Source organism: Paramisgurnus dabryanus, chromosome 19, assembly GCF_030506205.2.
Source record: "Paramisgurnus dabryanus chromosome 19, PD_genome_1.1, whole genome shotgun sequence".
NCBI lineage: Eukaryota > Metazoa > Chordata > Actinopteri > Cypriniformes > Cobitidae > Paramisgurnus > Paramisgurnus dabryanus.
In genome coordinates, this window is record NC_133355.1 from 327,501 (window position 1) to 350,052 (window position 22,552).

Genomic DNA, 22,552 nt, shown 5'->3' on the forward strand with positions numbered 1-22,552 from the left:
ACAGCACACACAAAAACACATGCTCATAAAGACAGACATATAAACAGACAGACAAACAGACAGACAGACAGACAGACAGACAGAGACAGACAGACAGACAGACAGACAAATACACACAGACAGAGACAGACAGACAGACAATGAGAAAGCGACAGACAGACAGACACACACAGAAAGAGACAGACAGACAACGAGAAAGAGACAGACAGACCGACAGACAGACAGACAGACAGACAAACACAGACACACACAGAAAGATAGACACACAGACAAAAAGAAACAGACAGACAGACAGACAGACAGACAGACAGACACACACAATGAGAAAGAGACAGACAGACAGACAGACAGACAGACAGAAAAACACAGAAACACACACGTAGAAAGAGACAAACAGACAATTCAATTCAATTCAATTCAATTTTATTTATATAGCGCTTTTCACAAAAGTCAATTGTTTCAAAGCAGCTTTACATAAATAGAAGCAGTGAAAAGCACAGAAAACGACAGATAGCACAACAGAATACATGATAGCATGAGCAGTTAAATTTGCTGCGGCTATGACTCAATATTATAATTGCACGTATTACTAAAGCAACGTATAGAAGAGGAAGCTAGGTAAAGCCCAAAAAGGCTGCCTCCCCGGGGTGAAAAACCCCCTAGGAGAAAAAAAAACCCCGGGCTTTTATCCGAGGAAAAATAAGTCCTAGGAGGGAAAAACCCTTGGGAGAACGGAAATGGAGATTTAGCGGAGATGAAGCGGTTCTGCCGGTGATCGTTGGTCAGGTATCAGCTGGGCATAACGTTGAAGGACGGCCAGTAGATCAGAGGTGTGCCGACTTTCACATCTACCGGGACTGGGTCTGTTTGTCTCGTCCTCGGGTCGAGGACGAGACAGGGAGAGAAAAACAAAATCGTATTAGCGTAGCAGCCGTTCATATGTATTGAAGTGTCACACAGTGATGTGGTTTAACTCAGCTTAGTTCCAGACAGACTAAATATTGCGGCATAATTATGTTATCCACAGTTGAGGATTTAGCAAATTGGGGGCCCAATGTGAGGGTATATATGGTAAATAAGGGTCACCTTCCGATCTTTAAGAGAAAGTGAAACCTGACGACCCGTTTGACTAAGGCCTAAAGCCCCACTGTCGTCGTTAATGCAGGTTCAGTGGCAAACGGGTCTATATTGTATACCATTTACAGGACCAGGAGAAGACGCCAAAAACATCGCAACCCGACCATACGTGTTAACCCGTTTGACTAAGGCCGGAAGCCCCACTGTCGTCGTTAATGCAGGTTCAGTGGCAAACGGGTCTGTATGGCATACTATTCATAAGACTTACGATAGCGCCAGAATAGCAACCCGACCATACGTGCCAACCCGTTTGACTAAGGCTGGAGGCCCCACTGTCGTCGTTAATGCAGGTTCAGTGGCAAACGGGTCTGTATGGCATACTATTCACAAGACACACGAAAGCGCGAAAAACGCAACCCGACCATACATACCAACCCGTTTGACTAAGGCTGGAGGCCCCACTGTCGTCGTTAATGCAGGTTCAGTGGCAAACGGGTCTGTATGGCATACTATTCATAAGACTTACGATAGCGCCAAAATTGCAACCCGACCATACGTGCCAACCCGTTTGACTAAGGCTGGAGGCCCCACTGTCGTCGTTAATGCAGGTTCAGTGGCAAACGGGTCTGTATGGCATTCTATTCACAAGACACACGAAAGCACCAAAATCGCAACCCGACCATACGTGCCAAACCGTTTGACTTAGGCCGAAAGCCCCACTGTCGTCGTTAATGCAGGTTCAGTGGCAAACGGTGGCAAACTATTTAATGCAATTCATTTTAAGTGTTCATGTAGAAAAGGTTTTTATTTATTTATTTGGTTGGTCTGTGTTATGACCGTGAGTGCTTTGTTCCGTGAAAATAACTATTGCGAGTTAAGAACCTTTACTAGACAAATTATGCGAATGCTTTGTTGAAGAGAAAAGTTTTAAGTCTAGATTTAAAATGATCGACTGTGTCTGATTCTCGGACATCGGTTGGTAAATCATTCCAGAGCTTAGGGGCTAAGTAGGAAAAGGATCTTCCACTTTTAGACACTTTTGATAGTCTAGGGATAATCAATAGGCCAGAATTTTGCGACCGTAGTGTGCGTGATGGATTGTATTCTGATAGTAATTCTCTAAGATATGAGGGTGCTAAGCCATTTAAAGCTTTGTAGGTGATTAATGATATTTTAAATTGTATGCGATATTTAACTGGTAGCCAGTGTAAAGATGCCAGAATTGGGCTTATGTGGTCATACTTCTTAGATCGAGTAAGTACCCTTGCAGAAGCGTTTTGAACTAGCTGAAGCTTGTTGACCTGATTTGAATGGCATCCCCCGAGTAGCGAGTTACAATAGTCTATTCTAGAGGTCATAAAAGCATGAATAAGCTTCTCTGCGTCAGATGTAGACAGTATATGGCGTATTTTTGAGATATTTCTAAGATGGAAGAATGCTGTGCGGCAGACGTTGGCGATATGACTATCAAAGGATAAGTTGCTGTCGAACATCACACCTAAGTTCCTAACCGTGGAAGATGGCACCACAGTACAGCCATCTATGTGCAATTTGTAATCTGACATATTATGTTTGTAGCGATTTGGTTCAATAATAAGTACCTCTGTCTTATTGGAGTTGAGCTTAAGAAAGTTATGTGCCATCCAGTCACTAACATCGCTAATGCAGTCTTTTAGCTTAGAAAACGTGTGTGTTTCGCTGGGATGCGAGGAGATGTAAAGCTGGGTATCATCCGCATAGCAGTGAAAACTTATGTTGTGTTTCCTGATAATGTCTCCTAGGGGTAACATGTATAACGAGAACAGGATAGGACCTAAAACTGATCCCTGCGGTACACCGTATTTAACCAGGGAGTGATATGACTCTTCCTCATTTACATAAACAAAGTGATAGCGATTGGTTAGATATGACCTAAACCAGGCTAGCGCCTGACCACTGATACCAACATAGTTTTCTAGTCTATTGAGTAGGATTCTGTGGTCTATTGTGTCAAATGCTGCACTAAGGTCTAGTAATATAAGAATTGAGATTTCACCACGATCGGATGTTAATAGGAGGTCATTTGTAACTCTAAGCAACGCTGTCTCTGTGCTATGGTGGGGCCTGAATCCTGATTGGAACTTTTCATATGTACTATTATTTGTCAAGAATGTGCGTAACTGGCTTGCCACTACCTTTTCTAATATTTTCGAAAGAAAAGGGAGATTTGAGATTGGTCTAAAGTTATTAAGTTCTCCTTGGTCAAGCTGTGGTTTTTTAATCAGCGGTTTAATAACTGCTAGTTTGAAAGCTGTTGGAACGTATCCTATTTCTAGCGATGAGTTAAAGATATTTAGAACCGGGGTTGACACTACAGGGAATACTTCTTTAAGTAGTTTTGTGGGAACGGGGTCTAATATACAGGACGATGATTTGGATGATGTGACTAGTTTAGAGAGCTCATCTATTGTAGTAGGTTTAAATGAATCAAGATGTTCGTATGGTAGTCTAGTGTTAAGTGAACTAATGGGTAGAGTGGTGGCTGCCTGGGTAGCTACGATGTTTTCCCTAATAGCCGAAATTTTGTTAGAAAAGAAGTTCATGAAGTCGTTACTATTGTGTTGAAGTTTACTATTGGTTTCTGTTTGTTCTTTGTTTCTAGTCAGTTTCGCAACTGTGCTAAAGAGGAAACGAGGGTTATTATGATTCTCATTTATAAGCTTGCTAAGATATGTAGATCTGGCGGTTTTAATAGCCTGTCTGTAGTGTTTAACACTCTGTTTCCATGCTGCGCGCCATACTTCTAACTTTGTGCTTCTATAATTTCTTTCCATTTTTCTAGCTGCCTTTTTAAGGGCTGCTGTGTGATGGTCATACCATGGAGCTGGTGGTTTTTCTTTGAATCTCTTTTTTCGAATGGGAGCAACGGCATCCAATGTGTTAGAACAGACATTGTTTAGGTTTTCTATTTCAATATCTAGATCGTCACAGTTATCTGCTACATGTTTCATTTGGGACAGATCTGGAAGAGTGCTAATAAAGCTATCTTTAGTGGTGGAAATTATTGTTCTGGCTAGTCGGTAGCATGTTGTGGATTGAGTGATCCTATTTAGAAGTACAGTGTATGACACAAGGTAATGGTCAGAAACTGCATCACTCTGAGGTGATATTTCGACGTCATTAATATTGAGTCCGAGTGACAGAATTAAGTCTAATGTGTGATTACGAGTATGCGTTGGCCCTGTCACGTTTTGTCTAATATTGAGAGAATTTAGAACATCTATAAACGCACGTCCTAATGCGTCTTTTGGGTTGTCCACATGGACATTAAAATCACCAACAATAAGAGCTTTATCTACAGTGACTACAAGCTCAGATAGGAAATCTGCTATTTCATTAAGGAAATCTGCATGGTGGCCCGGTGGTCTATAGATTGTAGCTAAGACAAAAGAAAGCTGTTTGTTGTTACGATCAGTTATTTCCATATTTAATAACATTAGTTCAAATGATTTAAATTTTAGCTCAGATTTTTGGTTTACTTTAAACATTGTGTTGTATATTGTAGCTACACCACCCCCTCTCCCCTTTAATCGAGGTTCGTGTTTATAATAATAGTCGTGTGGGGTGGATTCATTTAAACTAATGTAGTCGTCTGCTTTAAGCCAGGTTTCTGTTAAACAGAGTACATCTACGTTTTGGTCTGTAATTATTTCATTGACAATAGGTTCTTTATTGGTAAGCGATCTAATGTTAAGAAGGCCGAATTTTAAGATTCGAGATTCATCTGTTAATGTATTGTTTTCTAATTTTATTTGAATCAGATTTGTACCAGATGTAACAAGCGGTGCCCTGTATTTATTTGTTCGGGGAACAGATACAGTTGAAATGTGCTGATATTTCGGTAAGATTGACTCGAAGTGCTGGGATATAAGTGGTCTTGACATATCACGGCAGCTAACAGATGGACGGTTAAGCCGATCCGTCTGTTTCCTGACCTGGGCCCTGGATAGTCATACTATATCAGAATTAAGACTATTGATCAGATTTTTAGTGAGTATAGCACTTCCTTCCGATGACGGATGAAGGCCATCTCGGGTTAGGAGAAATGGTCTTCCCCAGAAATGCTTCCAATTGTCTATAAACCCTACGTTATGCTGAGGGCACCACTTTGACATCCATCCATTGAGAGACACTAATCTACTATGTGTTTCATCTCCCCGGTAGGCGGGGAGGGGACCAGAGCATATTACATTGTCTGACATTGTTTTTGCAATTTCACACATCTCCTTAATATTATCTTTGGTGATTTCCGACTGGCGGAGCCTAGTGTCATTCGTGCCGGCGTGAATAACAATCTTAGAAAACTTCCGCTTAGCATTAGCCAGCACTTTAAGTTTGGATCTAATGTCAGACGTTCTGGCTCCCGGTATACAGTCGACTATGGTGTTTGGAGCCTCAATGTTAGTGTTCCTGAGTATAGAATCTCCAATGACCAGGGCACTTTTAAAAGGTGTTTCAGCTGGTATACTCCTTAGGGGATCGAATCTGTTAGAAATTGTCGTTACGTTATGGGTCTTAGAAGGACGCCTTATATGACTATGCCGCCTAACAGTCACCCAGTTTGACCGCCGACTTGACTCTGATGACGGAACCGAGCCATGTGTATTTTGATAAACACTATGCGCGCTCGATACAGTATTTGTAATATTTATATTAGCATCTGATGTCGGAACCGAGCCATTAGTCTTTTCGCTCGATAGATTATTTGCGACCGTAACATTAGCGGTTTTGCTATCCTCAACTAGCGTTCGGATGCGCGATTCTAGTTCAGCAACCTTCTCAGTTAACCTTAATACTTCAATACACTTAGTGCATGTAAACCCCTCTATGCTAACAGCAGAAGCTAAACTATACATGTGGCAAGTAGTACATGTTACAATAACAAGCGGAGTCTTACCGCTTTCATGCTGGGCGATGGCGTCTTCGTTTACCCGAACGCGGTCCCCGGAGCTGCATCGCGTGGGGTGTTCGGTTGTGACATCCCTCGGTCGCCTGCGAACGTCTGGGGCCAGGGTGATGTTTGGCTTGCCGAATCTGCGAAGGCCGGGCAGCGGTTCCTCCACAGCTTCCCGATCGCTTTCATGTCGTTCACGGTCCGTGAAGCTGCATCGCGTGGAATGCATGTTTGTTGCTCGCTTGTGGACGTCGGAAGGCAGGGTGAAGTGGGCGCTGTACCTCGCCTTGGATCTGCTAAAACCGGGAAACAACTCCTCCACAGCTTCCCGCTCAGGTGAGGATAGGTCAGAAAAGCATATATCAGATGAATCCGCCATTAGATCGGAAAATGCTAGCTTCAGCCTCCACCGTGTGGATGCTAGCGGGCTATATGCTAACAACACTGGGTGTTTATTAGTGATAAATAGTTTCACGTGGTAGTACTGCTCAATAATCGTCACGGTAAAGTATTCCTATGTAAAACTAATAAGTTATATTATATAAAAATATAACTTATTATATTTTTATATAACCAAAACGTATCAGGGGCACGTTCAATCTCACACCGGTGCGCAACGTTTTGCTACGGTTTCCGGGTTGAACGACATGTTTCCTTGAAACGGTGTGCAACCTACACACTCAATGTGAAAGATACAGACAGACAGACAGATACACAAACACACACAGAAAGAGAAATACAGACAGAGAAATACAGACAGACAATGAGAAAGAGACGGACAAACAGACAGATACACAAACACACACACAGAAAAAGACAAACAGACAATGAGAAAGATACAGACAGACAGATACACAAACACACACAGAAAGAGAAATACAGACAGACAATGAGAAAGAGACGGACAAACAGACAGATACACAAACACACACACAGAAAAAGACAAACAGACAATGAGAAAGAGACAGACAGACAGACACACACAGAAAGAGACAGACAACAAGAAAGAGACAGACAGACAGACAGACACAAAAACACAGACACACACTGAAAGACAGACAGACAGACAATGAGAAAGAGACAGACAGAAAGACACACAAACACACACACACACACACACACACACACACACACACACACACACACACACACATACACAATGAGAAAGAGACAGACAGACAGACAGACAGACACACACACACACACACAGAAAGAGACAGACAGACAAGAAAGAGACAGACAGACAGACACAAAAACACAGACACACACAGAAAGACAGACAGACAGACTATGAGAAAGAGACAGATAGAAAGACAGACACACAAACACACAAACACACACACACACACACACACACACACATACAGACAGCACACACAAAAAAACATGCTCATAAAGACAGACATATAAACAGACAGACAGACAGACAAATACACACACACACAGACAGAGACAGACAGACAGACAATGAGAAAGCGACAGACAGACAGACACACACAGAAAGAGACAGACAGACAACGAGAAAGAGACAGACAGACAGACCGACAGACAGACCGACAGACAGACAGACAGACAAACACAGACACACACAGAAAGATAGACACACAGACAAAAAGAAACAAACAGACAGACAGACAGACACACACACACAATGAGAAAGAGACAGACAGACAGACAGACACACACACACAATGAGAAAGAGACAGACAGACAGACAGACAGACAGACAGACAGACAGACAGACAGAAAAACACAGAAACACACACGTAGAAAGAGACAAACAGACAATGAGAATGAGACGGACAGATACACAAACACACACAGAAAGAGAAATACAGACAGACAATGAGAAAGAGACGGACAAACAGACAGATACACAAACACACACACAGAAAAAGACAGACAGACAATGAGAAAGAGACAGACAGACACATACACACACACAGACAGAGACAGACAAACAGACAATGAGAAAGAGACAGACAGACAGACAGACAGACACACACAGAAAGAGACAGACAACGAGAAAGAGACAGACAGACAGACAGACACAAAAACACAGACACACACAGAAAGACAGACAGACAATGAGAAAGAGACAGACAGAAAGACACACAAACACACAAACACGCACACGCACGCACGCACGCACGCACACACACACAGACAACACACACAAAAACACATGCTCATAAAGACAGACATATAAACAGACACACATATACACAACAAAGACAGACAGACACAAAAAACACCAAAAAGAAAGAGACAGACACACACAGACAAAAAGAAAGAGACAGACAGACACGCACAAAGATAGACATACACACACACACACACAGAGAGAGAGAGAGAGAGAGAGAGAGAGAGAGAGAGAAAGAGACAGAAAGACAGACAATAAGAAAGAGAGACAGACAAATACACACACACACACACACACACACACAGAGAGAGAGAAAGAGACAGAAAGACAGACAATAAGAAAGAGAGAGACAGACAAATACACACACACAAAGAGAAAGAGACACAAAGACAGACAGAAAAATAGAAAGACAAACACAGACAAAAAAGAGACAGACAGACAGACACAAAGACAAAAAGAAAGAAACAGACAAACAGACACAGAGAGAGAGAGAGAGAGAGAGAGAGAGAGAGAGAGAGAGAGAGAGAGAGAGAGAGAGAGACATAAACACACAAACACAAGGAAAGAAAGTCTCTCAGCACCTGGGCATCTATCAGATGAGAGATGAGAGAAGAAGAGAGAGAGGAGAGAAAATCTATTTCTACAGAAATGTCCAGAGTAATCAACGACACATCTGAGATGTGACAGCCAACACTGAAAAAACCAATGAACAGAAACATCATTGAGAAACTTCTGCCCAAACCTCCACTGATTTTATCAAAATCTGAATTTCTAATTGATGCGAAACATTCAAAGAAAAAAAAAAATGCAAGATTTACACAAAAGTATCCATCACCCTTGACTGCATCAATCTTCACATGAGCACAACACAGAGATCCAGAGAGAGAGAGCACAGAAGCTGGAAAAGTAAAACAGACTTTCAAAACAGACCGAGATTAAAGCCAAAAACTACATTTTGACATTCAACACTATGCTGTGCAAACCCCCACACAACCTAAAATCAAAGAGTTTTGTCTTGTATAACTTGTGCATTCTCCATTCTCTGTGAGGACAAATCTGAAAGACATCTTCAGTTGAGAATCAATGCAGAGGTACAGTAAGAAGGACCTTTTCTGTTTCAGCACAGCTCATTCAGTTACTGCAGACTATTTGAGTTTTAAGTAAATAAAAGAACAAAAACATAAACCGCAACTAGTCACAACACCTAACCTGCAATTTGTTGTTAAATTTGTAAATGAAGTGTATTGATTTTGATTGTCACTGGAAATACACACATCACTATATCACCAAACTCATTCGAGATTTCCACTAAAGTCTATCAATAATTCTCTTTTCATTCAACACCGCCAAGCAGAAACTCAAATCAGCTTAGTACATCCACACATAAAGCATTTATAAAGACTTAATGCTGCTGTTTCAACATGCCACTGGAGAGAGAGAGAGAGAAAGATGGAGAGAAAGAGAGAAGGAGAGAGCAGAGGAGAGTTATATTTAGCTCACGTGTGTGTTCACTCCCGTGACTCCAGCAGAGGAGAAACACTGAGCTATTTATAGACTATCTCCTTGTTACCCGCGGTTACCGGCGCGCACACACACAGCAGCATCACTGCGCCACGGCAACGCTGCATCACCCCACCCCAGCATCAGCACCAGCAGCTAATGCATAAAAACTGAAATCTATTCCCACTGTCATTTTACTACAACAGATGAAATCGAAATTATAATTTTATGCAATCTAATTCCCTCAGACGACAGAGCACCACAGACAGGTTATTAAAGTCTTCTGTCTGTTTAAATTGTGTTTGTATGTGGAGGGGTGGCACAGTCACGGTTACTTCACAGCAAGTTTGAGTTCATTGCTTTGCATGTTCTCTCTGTATCAGCGTAGCCTGGTTTGCCAATAGTCCAAAAACAAGTAGATTAGGTGAATTGGAGACACTAAAATTTCCTACTACGACCCTAAAGAGGACCATTAGTTTTGAGGAATGGACAGAGAATCGGACATGTATGTAAGATCCCACATATTAAACCTCATCACGCAACATCCTGCATCACTTAACTTTTCTAAATGTGCTTTGGGTTGAATTAGGCAAGTGTCTATTAAGCTTTATAAACATCCTAGCAACCATCCAGAACACCCTAGCAACCACACACCAAACCCTAGCATCATGATTTGACAGAGGAATAAGAGAGGTTCAGGGGATCGGTGAAGAGACGTCAGGGTGGGCGATCAAAGACACAGATGAGGCTGTACTGTATCCTGACACCGGAATGGCAAAACAGAAAAAACACCACACACACACACGCACACACACACGCACACGCACACACACACACACACACGCGCACACACATACAGAAAGAGTTAAAAGAGAAAAGTGGCCCTTCATTATGCAAAAAGCACTTAGACGCTGTTGCTACAGCAACAGGCTTTTGTTTCAATTATGTGGGTAAAGAAGAAGTTGAGTGAAGTATGACACACACACACGTACACACACACACACACACAACATAACAAAAATGTCACACACTTCATAAGAGAAAAGAGAGCAAATATAGAAAACAATGTAAATTTAATTTATTGTACCTTTCTTTTATTCTTGATCTCTCTCACACACACATACCGGTAAACATAAATTCAATCCAATGTTTATAATTATTTGTACCTCAGGCTTTTATAATATACAATTTTAATTAGCTTCTTATTTAATGTTAGACTTTGGATTATAACTAATTAATATATAAAATAATAATTTATTTTGATTAATAATCAGATTAACCAATCTCTTAAAAATAAAGGTGTTTAAAGGGTTTCAAACTCTGGAACATGGACCCGCTTGTGGATCACATAATGGCATAAGGTGGGTCGTGCAAAGTCGCTTTGGTTTTGTGGTGAATGACACAAAAAACTGTTTAGTCCAATCAATGACGAGCAATGACAATGGTTTTGATGTGATATAGCATAAATTATTTAGATATTTAAATTAAACTTACACTTCATTAATAAAATGACAAGAAAAATAAAAACTACTAAATTATTATAATTATATGTCATGGTTTGTAATCCGTTTTTGGCTTTAAGAAGCTTTAAAGGGGACATTTCACAAAACTTTTTTACGATGTCAAATAAATCTTTGGTGTCCAAAATGTGCCATTTTGGGTGCGTTCTTTAAAATGCAAATGAGCTGATCGCTGCACTAAATGGCAGTACCGTGGTTGGATAGTGCAGATTAAGGGGCGGTTTTATCCCCTTCTGACATCACTAGGGGAGCCAAATTTCAATGACATTTTTTTCACATGCTTGCAGAAAATTAACCAAGTTACTGGGTTGATCTTTGTCACGTTTTCTAGATTGATAGAAGCACTGGGACCCAATCATAGCACTTAAACATGGAAAAAGTCAGATGTTCATGATGTGTCCCCTTTAACATCCAAAAAACATTTCTGTTTCAATAAAAGGTTTTCTGTAGTAAATAAAGATTTGTTGATTTATATAAATTATTTTTTGAGCAGCCAAACATTGTTATTTTCTGTGGCATCACCGAAGAACCTTTTAAGCACTTTTATTTTTAAGAGCGTCCTTAACAAATACATTTTTCAAAGTCTGAATATAGTTTATAGCCAATTTCTTAAGTGTTATTGAACTGACATAAAATAAAATCATGCAAATTATTACAGATTAGCAATGAATGACTAAACAAAGTAATAGCTGTGGGGTAAATTTGGTTTGAAAAAGTCATATTTATTTCTCAAAGTAATTGATTCATTCATAGACTTTCGGGTGGAAAACATCCTAAAATATAATTGGCTATAATAGGCATATTAGTTATACCGCTGTCTCGTTTTTTTTTTGTGCCTCAAGGCCTATCTCAGTAAAGTGTCACCTCATAGCTCACTCTTTACTAACCTTGAGCGAAATTAGTCTAATTAAACGTCTAGTTAGACTTAGCTGACTGAACAGAGAGACAGACTTGATAGCAACCAGCCCCGCTCAATATGAAAGTATTTTGACCCGTACGATCCAAAGTTTAAAGATTAAATCAGCACATTATGCAACGATCAAAGCAACTATTCCAGAACTAAAATCTCAAGCTTATTTTTAAGACACTATGCAGACTTATTGTGCGTCATTACAAAATAAAACACTGGCAAATGACGTCAACTGAGGTGGACACATAGACAAATAACATGATCACATGACTCTTCTTAGCAGTACAATGAAGGCCAGCTTTGCTTAAAGATGTAATGTTGAAGTCTTAAGTCTTGTTACAGAAACAAAGCTGGTAACACTATGCTTAAAGGGGTGTTCATAAGACTGAAATGACAGCTTCGTAATCATGACATGACACGTGCCATGGACATGAAGGAGATTTTATGCACTGTCATTAAGTGTCATTTGTTCATTTTTATGCAAAGATGAAATTGTTTGAGATGCCTTTTTTATGACAACTTGACATTACCAAGACAAGATAACTGACTACTTTTTACCAGTGATCCAAATTTAATTTGTCATTAAAATGTCATTAAGTGTTAATACTCTGTCATATAGTTTTATAACAGCATTGTGAATATTTTTCTTGACCTCAACTACAGTGGTAGAAATATAATTTGTCATTAAAATGTCAAGTGTTAATACTCGGTCAAATAGTTTTATAACAACATCAGGAATATTCTTCAGTTCAAAATGTTTTTTTAAGTTTCCTCCATGTGTTTAAAGGGGCAGTAAGTAGGATTTTAAGTGATTTATTCATCAAAATCAATGTCTTTATTCATAAATATGTCCTCACTGGTGTCAAATGACCTCTGCCAATGATCTGACTTTTCTTTGTAAGCTTAAAATTTCTTCTTATTAGTTACATTGAACGGGTAAGTCCAAGGAGGCTTCCATGTCGTGCCGCTGTATTGATAAACTATAATAGCAGAGAGGGACAAAAAGCACTAGCCTACCAACGCGTTTTTGTTCAGAACACGTGAACCACCTAAAACGGAAAAGGAGATAATTGATTACATAACGGCTATCGTAGTTGCAACACACATTTGGAAAAGCGAGGCGCTAGAGAGCACTATTCGTTTGAACGCAAAATACAATTTCACCACTAGATGGGGGAAAATCCTACTTATTGTACCTTTAAGAAACAAAATCAATCATTCAATAATAATAATAATAATAATAATAATAGTATTTAAAACTAATAAAGTTATATTTTATTGCATTTGAAGACCAATTCACCTAAAATTAAATATAAACGTACAATAATGGGTTAAGACATGCAGCGTTGGGTCTGATCAGTGGAAAACAAGTAATTACATTAAATGAATTAAATGTTTTGTTAGTTTTTTTTCTTCTAAGTCAGAAAATTTCAGAACCCTCTGTGTGAGGAAGAACAAGTTCTGTTAATTGTCAGTTTTTATATATTACATAAAGCTAAGTATAATATTTAGACTTGTCTGTTGCTTTTTTTGTAAATGTATTTAAAATGATTTGACATAATATTAAATGACAGTTTATTGTAATATTAACCAATAAAGTTAGGTAGTTTCTTAAGTTTGATAATTATTCTGCTATGTCATGTTTATGACAGATTTATGACAAGTTATGATGTACTGGTTTAGGTCAAGTTGTCATAACAAACGTGACATAAACATGAAGGAGATTTTATGCACATTTTTATCAATTATGTAATTTTTAATGCAAAAATGGCATTGTTTGAGATGCCTTCGTTATGACAACTTGACATTAACCAATACATCATAATTTGCCACGACAACCTGACATTACCAAGACAACATAACTCACCACTTTTTACCAGTGATACAAGTTTAAATTGTCATTTAAGTTTTATTAAGTGTTAATACTCTGTCATATAGTTTTATAAAAACATCATGAATATTTTTCTTGACCTCAACTACAGTGGTAGAAATACAATTTGTCTTTAAATTGTCAGTAAGTATTAATACTTGAATATTATTCAGTTCAAAATGTTTTTTTAAGTTTCCTCCATGTGTTTAAGAAATAAAATCAATCATTTAATAATAAAAATTAATACAATTATATTTTATTGCATTTGGAGACTGATTCACCTAACATTAAATGAAAACAGTACAATAATGGGTTAAGCCATGCAGCATAGGGTCCATACCACGACAAAAACAGTTAATTACATTAAATTGATTCATTAAATTAATTAAATGCTTTGTTTGTTTTTTTATTCAGAGTATTTACACTTAATGGTTTATGTCAAGTTGTCATACTGAAGACATCTCAAACAATGTCATCTTTGCATTAAAAATGACATAATTGAACAAATGACACTTAATGACAGTTGTCATAAACGTGCATAAAATCATGATTATGAAGGTGTCATGTCAGCCTTATTAAAGTAAAGTGATACCAAAAAATCTTGATCAGGTAACACAGAACAACATGGACCTTTCTGAGTGAAAAGACGGATAAAAAAAAGTAGAGGCCTTGTTTCTGTTTGGCCCAAAAAAAAATAAGGGCAGTGTTTTGGAAATCCATTTAAGGCCGCTTGTAGAACAGAAATAAAAAAAAATCAGCTTCCGAACAAAACTGCTTGAGCGGTAAAACCTACATCCCCAAAAGAAATATGAAAATGTATCTCGCATACAATCACACAGTGAGTCACTCGACAGCACCTCACCCTTAAAGAAAAACCATCGTCTCTTCAAAAAGAATAAGAGAGTTAGACAGATCTAAAGCTTGGAGAAATCGATTAGTGCAGGTGAGCCCTAGCGCCGCTGGATGCCTCATTGTCACGGCAGCGGCCCGCGATATGATTGACAGGAATAATTGGTATGCAGCGAAGGCAGCGCAGTTTCTTCAATCGCTTTTTTAAAAAAATTCCCTGAAAGCATCACCGTAAAGTATAACAGATGAGGCGGAAGAAAAGACGGTCCGCATACAAGATGAGACGCACGACAACGCAAAAGCACACGCCTGACCGGTCATTAAAGGGGGGAGACCCGATTTAGCCCTCCGCAGGATCAATATCCAGAACGCCACACGTACGCATCGATCGGTACCTACACGTACCCTCCTGAATCAATGAGTCCACTGGCTTTTGGAACTCTGTAATCTGTTAGTCAATTCCCTGTGATTCAGGTATCATCCCAACCTGCACGTTTTCTGATTGAGTCATTAATCAGGTGATCGATGAAGAGGGTACAAAAAAAACGCCGTCTGCAGGGTCCTGACTTGAACCTGTGACTCACTTAACACACATCACACCATGACTAATGTCAGTGACAGATGCCATGCGATTTGCATTAAAGATCTGTCTTAAACATGTCTGGATTTGCCAGAAGGGAAACTCAATATCGTCACATTTGCATTTTGCCCTTCATCCTTAAGAACGGAAGCGTGTCGTGCCCCTTTATGTTTTCATCTCTTTGAGCGTCTTCAAAACAAAGCCCGAAGCCAAATTCAGAGTGAAATATCAAAAAGCCGCTACTACGTATGTGGAGACGCAAAGTGCGTCTGAAAGTAAAAAACAGTGACCTGCTGTAGCTGCGCATCGTGAGAGTAGCTTTCATGAAATGAAGGGTCAGGGAATGAGGTCTGACAGCCTATAGACTTCAATCAGACAGACAGACAGCGTTACATCATACCCAAGGGATTTAACGCAGAAAGAGGAGAGAGAGGAGGAGCAAAACATCACAAGGCCCGTGTTTGTGAATTTAAAATCATTATAAAATCAAGTAGTGGAAAAAACATTTGCTTTCAAGGCAAGGTAGCCAGTCATTAAGTAAAGTATAACTATATAACTATATATCTTCTGTGGAAGGTGTAGGTCCATAAAATGTTCATCCAATCATTGCATGCGGTCCGATTTCAATTAAAGGACATCCAACTTGGCTGTCAAACTATGTAGTTGCATACCTCCATGCACCCTGCTTGCGTAGACAATCTCCCATCATATGCAGGGGTGGTGATCTTATGCTTTTAAAGCTAGCTTGCTATGGCTAGTCTCTCTGAAACTGCCTACCCTACCTTTAACTATGAGAATCTTATTCACATTAATACTAACATCCCTAACATGCTTATCCTACATTCTGTCAAAAGAATTGGATGTATTATAATATAAAATTGGTAAGCACCAGGGTCAATGACATGACGTAAATTATTTTGTGTCCGTTTGGTTTAATTAAACGTAAAAGGGTTAAAATTTTAAAATAAATTTGCAGATTACTTGCATACATTCTCAGTTTTTGAGAGTGTCAATTTCTGGTTTTATTTCATTTTGAAAGAATATTTGGGGGATAATTGCAAAAATGTCAACGTGGTGTAAACTGTCTGTGTCAATTGGTGTAACTACTGTAGTATTTTTTTAATGGAAATATAAATATATTTATAAAAAATGTGGAATAAAATATAATCATCTAGTTTAGTGTAATATGATTTTTTTTTACATGCATTTTAACATCATTTGTCAAAGATAATTTAGAAAACAGAGCTGTTTTCAGCATATGTCAGGACAAATATTACAAAAACACATTAAATTACATTTAGAAATAACTAATAAAATTAAATTTTTAAATTATAATTTTTTATGATTATGCTTACATGCCATCAAGGTGGATAAAATATTGGTAACACTTTACAATAAGGTTCATTAGTTAACATTAGTTAATGTATTAACTAACATGAACAAACCATGAGAAATACATTTGTTACAGTATATATTAATCTTTGTTACACTAACTTAATAATAATTAATAATTATCTTATATTATTAATAATTATTAATAATTTATCTTATTAACTAACATTAACAAAGATTAGAAAAAGACTGTAACAAATGTATTGCTCATGGTTTGTTCATGTTAGTTAATACATTAACTAATGTTAACTAATGAACCTTATTGTAAAGTGTTATAATAAAGCTGTTAATTGTTTGTTTATGTTAGTTCAGAGTGCATTAACTAACGTTAACAAGATTTGAATAAAGTATTAGTAATTGTTGAAATTAACATTAACAAAGATTAATAAATGCTGTTTAAGTGCAGTTCATTATAAGTTCATGTTAACTAATGTAGTTAACTAATGTTAACTAATGAACCTTATTGTAAGTGTTACCATAATATTTAATATTTCTCATTCTTTGGCGCAAATGGCTGTTACACCATTTGACATTTTCAGGTCCATTTAGTCTTAACTTTCATAAAAATGGTGCAAATGTAATTTTTTAAAGCAAAAAATAAACATAAATACACTATGTGCTTTAATAAAATGATGCATGCTTTTTAAAACAAGTTTTTAAAAAGATTTTTGAATTTCTCATCTTGCCAAACTGTTTTTGTCACTGACCCACCAATAAAGTACAAATTAAACTAAAAAGACTAAAACTAAAATTATAATCTAGTGAATAAAAATATAATCTACAGTAGTTAGAATCTCTGATTCAAGATTTTTGCAGTTAAATGCATATACAACCTACAGTGAAATGTCGTGTGTGTGCGTGTGTGTGTGTGTGTGTGTGTGTGTGTGTGTGTGTGTATACCTCTGACACTCGCTGGCGTGTAGCACAAGGTCCTGGTTGTTTTTGGCAGACAGCGTGAGCTCATGTTCGGTTGAGTTGAACACATCCAGCAGCAGGTGACACTGGCGAGTGCTGCAGTCAAACATGTGAGTGTTAATAAAACACAGAAATCACAGCAGGTCACGAATAACCAGACACAATACAACAACCTCTATGTGAAGCTGTCAAACATCACAATATGTTTAATGTTATAAAGTTATGTGGGGTGAGATAAACACAACAATACAAATAAAAGGCTTGGGGTCACTTGACTGAAATGGTTTCATTACCTTTTGATCTCAAGGTGTATGTCTCAATGTTTAAAATTAGTGATGGGGAGAAAACCAAAATTGTGCCAACATAATGAGTAACACTTTACCATAAGGTTGTATTTCTTAATAATTAGTCAAGGCATTAACTAACATGAACTATTAATGAACAGTACACTGCAAAAAAAACATGACTTTCTAACTTAGTGTTTTTTTTCTGGTTTTCAGTACAAATATCTAAAAATTCTTAAATTAAGAATCATTTTCTTGATGACCTAAAAAAATAAACAACATAAAATTAAAGTGAATTTGTGCTAAAACAAGCAAAAATATCTGTCAATGGGGTGAGAAAAACACTTTTTTTCTTAAACACTTTATTCAAGCAAAAATTTTTTACCCCATTGGCAGATTTTTTGCTTGTTTTAAGCACAAATTTATTATAATATTTAAACTTATTTTCTTAGGTCATTTTTCTCATCAACAAAAAGCATCCTAATTTAAGAATTTTTAGATATTTCTGCTGAAAACAAGAAAAAAATACTAAGTAAGAAAGTCATTTTTGCAGTGCAGTGCCATTGTTTTGTTTCAAGATGCACACGGTTTTGTTTTTGTAAGATGTACTAATACACTGAAAAAAAAGATTCATTGAATTTAATCATTTTTTTTTTAAGGTAATTGGTTGCAATCAATTTATTTAAGCAACATTTAAACAAAAGTTTTATATTTTATTTTACTTTACTAAGCTTTTTTGTTTAAATGTAGCGTAAATAAATTGATTGCAACCACTTACCTTAAAAATTTTTATTAAATTCAATGAATCATTTTTTTCAGTGTATAACCAAGGCCTAGTTCTGAAATAATGAAAACGCTGTTTGGGAAACCACCCCCTAATTCAAGAAAAATTCATTTGCTTAGATTTTTTGGCTGGTTTTAATTCACTTAAATTGTATATTTTTTGTTTAAAAAAAAGACTAATTTTCTTAGGTCAAGAAAATACATATTGATTTAAGAATTTTTTGATATTTGTACTGGAAAGACAAAAATACTATAAATATATATATATATATATATATATATATATATATATATATATATATATATATATATATATATATATATATATATATATATATATATATATATATATATATATATATATATATATATATATATATATTAATTTATTTATTTATTTATTTATTTGCAGTGTACTTCTGGAGCATTTAGTTCATCTTAGCATTTACAAATACATTTTTAAAATTAAATCTATCATTAAATCTAAAACTATCATTGTTAGTTACGTAATGCCTTTATTAATGTTCACTAATACAACCTTATTGTAAAGTGTTACCACTTTTTCCAACTACAGTACAAATATTTTATATATATTGAATGGATGACTTTGGCTGAATAAAAAAGACAAGCAGCCAATAAGAGCCCAGAACAGATGTGAACTCCTTCAACACTACTTACAAAGCATGAAAAATTATTCAATTTAGATTTTTTTATAAAATAATTCACATTGGGTGATACTTTTGATGAATATACTTAAATATGAAAAAAAAAGAATAAGTAAGTGACTGTAAACTTTTGAATGGTAATGTGTAATATGTGCACACACACACACACACACACACACACACACACTTTTATATAAAATATTTATTATGACTAATTTTATTAATAAAATGCATAAAATGTGCACACAGATTTATGCAAGCTCACAAACAGACACAGATGGGCACAGATGCATTTGTCATCTTCTGTCTAAACATCAAAGGTTAGTGTCTCTTTCATGTACCAAAAGCTTTGTTGTACCTGAATCTTCATGTAAACAGAGAATAATCAAGTCATAATTTAACTGTACACGACCATCTTTCACCCTGTATCTCATCCGCTCTTAATGCACTTTTAAGACTCAGTACCGTATACCAAAAAACAGTACAGTAGTTCACACTGGACCAAGTTACACTGAACAGGTGTTGATATATAAATATGAGCTGTCATATTAAATATTAATGACCTCATGATCATGATGTCATCTTAAAAAGTGTGCTGGCTGATGTAGTATGTTGCATTTTTATAAATTTAAGACGTTTTTAAGAGCCCATCTCCAAAACAGTCAATGCTACTCTTTCTGTCTCTCTCTTTTTTTCTCACAGTAAACTGAGGGGGAATGCATCATCTCATGAGACGTTGCCAATTTTTAAATAGCAGAGAGAAAGTGAGGCAGAGTGCCAACCGCTGCTTACTCAACAATGAGCGTCTCTCATTTTCTCTTTCTCTGTCCATCAATCTCTCCGAACTCACGGCCGCATCCTCAGAGTTACCAGACAATATCACTCACTCGCTGCAACTGGCAAAACATTATGCATTTAAAGCGACAATCCAGGGAATTATATGTGTTGCTGCACACAAATATCATTTTGACTTGTGTGTGCTAAATCCTGTATGACTCACTTTCATCTGTGAAACACAATAGTTATTTAAAGTAAATTCATGTGTGTCAGATCAGAATGTCCCATTTGTTTATGTGGCTATCAAGCAATATTGTCCGAATTCAAAACCATTTTAATAAAAAAGTCATTACTCATTACACTTTCATTGCCACAGCTGTACATTCTCCTGGTGTAAAAATAGCCATATAGGATTAAAGCGACTAAATGACATTTTTGGGTCAACTTGCCCCTTAAAGCACCTTACAGACTGAAATGTTAAAAAAGGGTTGTAATAGTCTGCTGTTTGAACGTTTTCCTCTTTCTGTTTTCTCACTTCGTCTGTTCACACTTCAGATGAGTTAAAAGCTTTTTTAAGGCCGCTTGTTTTTCAGTTAATGGCTTGTGTGTAAAAACGATCGTAAAATCTTGTGTTGTTGCATTTGCATCTTAATGGTCTCGTGCTCAATGTGCGTGTTTAGATACTACACTGTTGCTTTTTACAACCTCCTCTTAAACTCATGTCATCAAACACACACTCCATATTTCAACCACATGTGTGCACTTGTGTGTGTTATTATCACCCAACACATCATTTTATCAGGAAATAATTTTGAATACCTCCATGCACTTCATCCTAGACTATGTTCATAATTTAGTTTGTAATGGAGTACTACTTATTACATTATTTAAATGAGGAAATAAATTTGAATAACTTCATGCAATCCATCCTAAATTACATTTAAAAACTGCCATGCTTATGTACAGGATTCCCACACCTTAGTTAACTTCAAATTCAAGGACCTTTCAAGGACTTTCCAGGTCCAATACCTTCAAATTCAAGGACTAAATGTGGGGACACATTTCAAGTGAGAGCAAGGTTACATCGTGTTACCTTTTAAGATACATTGTTACAGTTCCCTTTCGAGGGAACTCGCGCTGCGTCACTGCGGTGACACTTTGGGGACGCCTCCAAGGGTAAGTGCGTCTGAATGTGTATATCAAATTTAACCAATGGTGAGCCTTACGACAAAGACAGGGTGATGCCAGGAAGTAAATATTGCCTAAGGCGGCATTACAGGGACGCAGGAAGTATGGCAAGGGAGACGCAGCGTCTCGTTCCCTTCTCAGTGAACAACAGTTACATACGTAACCCAAGACGTATTCATTTGTCAAACACAACTATGCAAAAAAGCATTTTGGTATGAATCAACATTTGCATACAGAAGATATAAGCATTTAAAGCAAAAAGTTTAGCACGTGTGCTTAAAAAGTCTAGAATTTTTATGATATCATCCTACACTACACAGGGAATAATATGGATATTTTTCCAAAAAACTTCTTGCATAAAATAGATTCAAGCACTTTCAATGACCTGTATCTATGTATGCATATTTATAAAAAAAACTTCCAAGGGCCTTGAATTTTTTCCCCAAATTCACAAACTTTCAAGCATTCAAGGGCCTGTGTGAACCCTGTATGTAGTTCTTTGCTTCTCTGTGTTTTCTTTGTTTCTTATTCATGTAAACAATTGAATATATAAGCGCTATATAAATAAAATTGAATTGAATTGTGTTATTCAGAGAGAGAGAGATATTAGCTGGGAGAGTTATATGCGTTTGTTTTAGTGATTGGTGGGCAATCTTTGTCCTCTTGTTCTAAAAGGCTTTTAAAACGTAAAAATCGAGGCAGTTCAATAAGTATTCATCAGATCTGTGGTCTGAAACAGACTTCAGCACTGTCTAAATTATTCAGAACACACGATGGGCCATTTGTCTGGATCTACTGTTCAGAATTCGCTAGAAGATTCTCATCCCGGGAACCCATTTCATCTTCTCAGAGGTACAGTATTGAGTTGAATAAGCAGTTATACGGGAGCCTTTACGTGCCTCTCTGTAACTCGTTTAATGAAGCCTGTGTACAAAAAGCATACTGTATGGATTTCATTTACTATATAAAGAGTTTGAGAGTTTGTGACTAATTTGAGTAAAAAAAAATTTCTATACCAAGAAAGTGACAAGATGAAAACCACTATTTTCTGTTACAAACTTTCACATAGCATCTTTAGGTTATAATAACATAAAAATTCTAATTCATAATTTGATTTTCAAAGATTTACAGTGAGGAAAACAAGTATTTGAACACCGTGCTATTTT

General features: G+C 37.0%; 1 protein-coding gene across 2 annotated transcripts in view; it reads right to left on the minus strand.

Annotated features, from left to right (window-relative positions):
* The window catches only part of trappc9 (trafficking protein particle complex subunit 9), a 278,660-nt gene that overhangs the window by 106,268 nt on the left and 149,840 nt on the right, over positions 1–22,552 (minus strand). For both annotated transcript variants that reach the window (XM_073812647.1, XM_073812646.1), the window contains one exon: positions 17,675–17,785. In XM_073812647.1, coding sequence (XP_073668748.1) covers positions 17,675–17,785 — 111 coding nt within the window. The remainder of the gene's footprint in view (positions 1–17,674; positions 17,786–22,552) is intronic.